This window comes from Channa argus, chromosome 20 (genome assembly GCF_033026475.1).
Source record: "Channa argus isolate prfri chromosome 20, Channa argus male v1.0, whole genome shotgun sequence".
Classification (NCBI taxonomy): Eukaryota; Metazoa; Chordata; class Actinopteri; order Anabantiformes; family Channidae; genus Channa; species Channa argus.
Window position 1 is genome coordinate 8385445 of NC_090216.1, and position 5548 is coordinate 8390992.

General features: G+C 41.3%; 1 protein-coding gene across 1 annotated transcript; it reads left to right on the plus strand.

Annotated features, from left to right (window-relative positions):
- Window positions 1-163: 163 nt before the first annotated feature.
- On the plus strand, window positions 164-5398 carry LOC137106083 (uncharacterized). Its single transcript, XM_067489097.1, has 6 exons — window positions 164-537; window positions 725-942; window positions 1241-1476; window positions 3471-3802; window positions 3882-4105; window positions 4536-5398. Exons 1-6 carry the CDS (start codon window positions 410-412, stop codon window positions 4745-4747), a joined length of 1350 nt encoding a protein of 449 aa, XP_067345198.1. The 5' UTR covers window positions 164-409; the 3' UTR covers window positions 4748-5398.
- The last annotated feature ends 150 nt before the right edge of the window (window positions 5399-5548 follow it).

Sequence of the window (5548 nt, forward strand, 5' to 3'; positions counted from 1 at the left end):
CCCGTGTTTTCAGTCACACACACTAGTAAAACTGGAAGCACTGCTGTGGTCCTGCAGTCGAAGTTGTCACAACATAAGCAGCTTGGCTTCTGTCACAGTCATCTAAGCAATAAATAGTCCATGCAGCTCCTGCCCAGAGTCTGGCATCTTCAGCTGTCTTGTTGCAGCAGGGCTCAGCCTCTAAACAGCACACTGATATCCAGCTCAGATGGAAAACAGAGCGAAGCTGCACCAATAAGGTCAGAGTTTAGCTCACTTCCTTTCCAAATGCTTACAGCAGAGCAGCAGCTCCTTAAGATCTCCTCCCAGGAACTCTGGGGGAACTTCTCTAGCTGCTGAGCTATCTAACCAAAGTGTTAAATATAATTTGTGATAATTATATGACAACACTGAAGTGAAACATGCAGATATGAGCACAGAGGAGGAGTCGGAGTATCAGACACCGCCCACCTGCGATCTGCTCAGCCTTCTGCTGCAGAACCGGCACCCCACTGGAGCTGTCAACGAGGTTTGGCCCAACCTCTACATCGGAGACGTGTAAGTGACATTCTCACTTCGGGCCCCTGCTGCAATATGGTGCTCTGCTTGTGAAAATGTTGCTGCAAACACGTCCTGTATTTGGCCAAGTGATGGGACCAATATGAAATCTGTACATTTGAGTCACCGCGCTCACATATGATTGTAGAGACTCAGTAAAAACGATCATGTGTTGTGTTGCTCACAGGGCCACGGCTAAGGATAAAAGCCTGTTAGAAAATCTGGGAATAACCCACGTAGTGAACGCTGCACATGGGCCCCAGCACATCGACACCGGTCCATCTTTCTACGGGGACACCGACATACTCTACCACGGAGTAGACGCAGCGGACTGTAAGGACTTTGACTTAAGCTACTTCTTCACTGAGACGGCTGATTTCATTCACTCTGCTCTCAGTCACAAAGGTACCAAACCCATTAGGGTGGTGCTGTAAGAATAAAAGGTCTCACAGCACAATAGAGTAAATAATTACACACACACAAAAAGTGACAGGATGCTTTGTCAAGATGAAATTTAAAATGTAAAGATGAAGAAATCAGAGAGATTGTTGGCCAAAAAAATAATCATCCTTTGTTTTGTTGGTGTAAAGTAAATGTCAGAGGGAGGAATTAAGTGTGAATTCATTAACTAGCGTTGAAAATATTCAGACAAATGTAGTGGAGAAACTCCCATTGGAGGCTGCGCTGTGTCTTGTCTGTGTAGGGAAGGTGCTGGTCCACTGTGCTCGAGGAATCAGCCGCTCAGCGACTCTAGTTCTGGCCTTCCTGATGATCAAGGAGAGACTTACCCTCATGGAGGCAGTTGAGGCTGTTCACAGGCACAGAAATATTCTCCCAAACGTTGGATTTCTAAACCAGCTCTGTCACCTGGACTCATCTTTGGCTCTGCAGAGGCAGAAAATGTCAACCGCTGAAGGCAAAACTGGAGGGAGGAGATTTATAAAATAAATTGCAACAAAGCTTGAACGTAAATGTATTATATTGTAATGAAATGATTAGACCTGACCTAGAATTAAAATAAAACCCTTTGTCTTTATATTTAGTTATTTGACAGATGCTTTTATGCAACAGTTTCATCTTCATCACCATCTTAGTTTCTTCATCAAAACTAACATTAAATTCCTCTAGATATGACCTGAGACATGTTGAGAAGAAAGGAGATTATATTTTTAGATATTTGAGACTTGGTTTTCTATTAGTCTAAAATACGTGAATTAATTAATGTGACTAGACTTGAATGACATAAGGCCTGACAAGTCAATACTATGCTGCGATGGATCCGTTTTTTTTTTGGGTTTTTTTTTTTACCTACACCATCAACAAGAGGTCAAACCCAGTGTGTCTCTTTGCATTTGTGCCTGCAAAACGCAAAGAGGTCGTGTTGAAGTCGTGTTTGTGCAGGTCATCAAAAAATAATTGATACTGCTCCACTGTACATACATGGGATTGCAGCTTGCATATATAGCATACGTTGTTGTGGATGCAAAAAACCAACACTCCAGATCAATGAAGGCTACGAAAATATTTCCTGGTAATTTGGACTAGTTTTGGATGATTGACTTGACTTACTCTGGAATGAGCTCTGCTGTCAAACACAACATGTGAACATCCCACAGCACAAATACATTGGGAAATATCTAAGCTACACAGCGTGCACTTGGAAACAGCGGTGGGTTGTAGTTAGCTTAGCAAACTTAAATACTGGTAGGGTTGTTTATGCCTATAGTATGTCGAAAAAGCAGCACATTTAATATCAGTGGGGCCATTTAAACACATGTAGCACAACTGCCAAAAGCCCTGCTGTACTTGAACAACACAAAGACAGTGAATGCCTATAAATAAACAATGGTCTGCTTATTTATTCCGATTTCTCAAAATACTGTGTCTTAACTGCTGCAATCCTGCATTTTACAGTTAAAACTGTGATGTCTAAAGAGGCTTGATACAAGATGACAAAAATATGCCAGCATGCTTTTGAGCGTGTATACAGATTCAGGTCAGACTTTGAAAAGAGATGAAACGATGAAGCCATCTTAATAAGAGATGCTCTCCAGAGCACACTGGGAGACAGAGAGAGAAAGATGCTGTCAAAATAAAAGGAATTGGATATCACAGGTTTAATGATTTCACTGTCAGAATGAATGATGGCAGAGTATCAAGATATGAGGGAAAAATAAAGGAGCCTGATGGTGTGAAAACTCTGTCTGACATGTTAGCGGCTTCATCCAGCCATTCTGCAATACAGTCATCATCACACTCTCACTTTGGGGGCCTGCATTTAGATCACTGAATGGACCATGCATATCATTTAACGGAGAATCAAAGGCATGTGCCATGCTGTGAAAAACCTCATCTGTGTAACAGTCTGACACATTTCAGTTCTCTTTGGCCCAGAGAGGCTGCAGAAGATGCAGAACATCCTTAACGGGTGTTGTGAGGCAGCTCTTACATGGTTTCTCCCGGCGGCTAAAGATATGCAGAAAGGCTAGCAGAGACTGACACAATTTCAAGGAGTCGCTCATACAGCTAGGAAAAGGCTCAGAGTGCCCTGATCACTCCAGTGAATATGGGCATCCTTTGGCAAGTGCAAAGTTTGGATAAGCATGGCTTCCTGCCAGCAGCGAAGATTAAAGTTGTGTATTTAGGAGTGGATGGCAGGGACTGACTGGGTGGAAGTTTTCCCCACAGGCAGAGAACGTGGCACTTAAGGTCAGGGGCCTGCCACATCACAGCCCTAAAAATATCCCCTGCATTTGATGCCTGTCACTGAGCGGTTATACAATCTGTGCCCTGACCCGTCTAGTCTGCCTGAATTAAACCTTCCCATATTCTGCCTTTAAGGACTGCGTCACAACAAGCTGCCAGAATGATGAAAACAAAATTTTCAAGTGGGGAAACAAAGGACTTCAGTCTGTTGGTGAGTGGTTTTGGAGATGCATGTGAATGTGAATAAACGGATAACCAAAAACTGCACATTTTCTTGCTTGAAGAGGGAGAAAAGTGGAAGAAAAGAAAGCAAGCGTGGTATTTCTTTTTTCCCTTTAGCTAATAAATCATGTGTGAAAGGAAGCCAAAGTGAGAAAATGGCTTCTCACAAGTCAAAGACTGGCACCAAGATAAATGTTACAAAGGCAGCAGAAGAATCCAGAGCAGTGGATGAATATGTCACACCTGGGGGCTATGAGCTGGAGAAAATACTCAACCGTGGGAGTGTGGCTTACACAAATGTCAATGAGGTCTGGCCAAATGTATATATTGGGGACGAGTAAGTAAAAAATGGTGAAACTATTAAGTCAAATCAAATATCAGAAGATTAAACTAATGTTCACCCAGTATTCTTGCAGACAGACGGCAAAGAACAAGTATAAACTGAAGACGCTGGGGATTACGCACATCTTGAATGCAGCAGAGGGCACGTGGAACAGCGTGGACACTGGAGCTGGTTACTACAGTGACATGGACATTGTGTACTATGGTGTTGTAGCACAAGATGTCCCAACCTTTGACCTTAGCCAGTACTTCTTCTCCGCTGCCCAGTTTATTAAAGAAACACTGAGCAATCCACAGAGTAAGGCAGCACACAGTTAAAAGATTATTTCACCCAATATGACAGAAACCACCATCAAATGTGAACAGTACCTAAAGCTAAAATACTTTGAAAAAAATGTAGGTTTCAGATGTGATTAAACATTAAACCTCTTCCACTGCCTTTGCATATAGATGCAGAATGTTCAGGGTCAAAGCACTGACTAACTTAAAGTGTTATAAATGTAGTAAAGAACTATATCCTGGCTTAACTACGCTCTTTGCTCTGATCAATTTTTATTTAGAGAATGTTATAGATATTTTTGTAGGGACAAGTGCAATTTGGTTGCAGAAGTCTCTGTTGTAAATATGGCAAAACGTGAGAAAATAAAATGGTCTGTTCAGGTAATTAGATGAAAATTGGACAGTGCAAATGTGTAGTGAAACAAATTTCTGGTGCAATTCTTCTCCAGATAAACTGCTGGTGCACTGCGTGATGGGAAGAAGTCGGTCTGCCACGCTTTTCATCGCCTACCTCATGATCTATGAGAAGATGACGGTGGTCGATGCCATGGAGCATGTGAAAAAATGCAGGCGCATCATCCCCAACTGGGGCTTCCTGAAACAGCTGAGAGAGCTGGACATGCAGCTTCTGGAGGAAAGAGACGCTACAGAACAGAGCTGATCGGTAGGACTCGTGGGTCAAGTCGGGCCTCAGGTCAAGCATCAAGTCACTGGATAGAAGTAAATAAATTAAGTAAATTCAAAATCAAATATATTGAGTATTCTGACTTTTTTCTGACTGAACTTTTAGTGAAATACTAAGTTTATCAAAGAAAGTCTCAAATCAGTTGCCATAAGTTCCATTCAAATCTGGAGTAATTTATTCCTGGGCCTTGACTAAATTGATAACAGAAGTCTCACGTAAATTGTAACAAGTCCTAAATGAGTCTCAGGACTATTACAGCAGGTCTGAAGTCAATGAACACTTCAGACTTGGCTTGTGTAATAATAATAATAATAATAATTGTGGGACAAATCGTCTGTAGCAAATCTCATCAAGTCTTTGTTTCATGTTACAAATTTAAAAATGCAAACTCCCAAGTTTTTCAGGTTTCTGAAGGCTGTTTATCAAAACATAGCACATTTTCCCTTTGAAGTTGTTTTGAAGAGACCAAGTCCTTTTATTGCAGAGGCCTAATAATTAAATATTCAAAATGTCAGTACGAGGTCTGTCTGTTGTTCCATCTCTTCTTCCTTTCTTGGATTTTACCAGGTAAAAACCAGAGATGTGAAATTAAGTATTCAAGCAATTAACTCAAAATCAAGTTTTTCTTTTTTTAAATGATGCTTTTTATTTTAAAATACTTTTCTGCAGAACAGCTGTCTGGATTGTCATAAGTTCATCACCGACCTATCACTGCATTCGCAATCTGCGACACACCTCAGGCTAGTAAATGTTTCAAATTAAAGGAAAACAATCAAG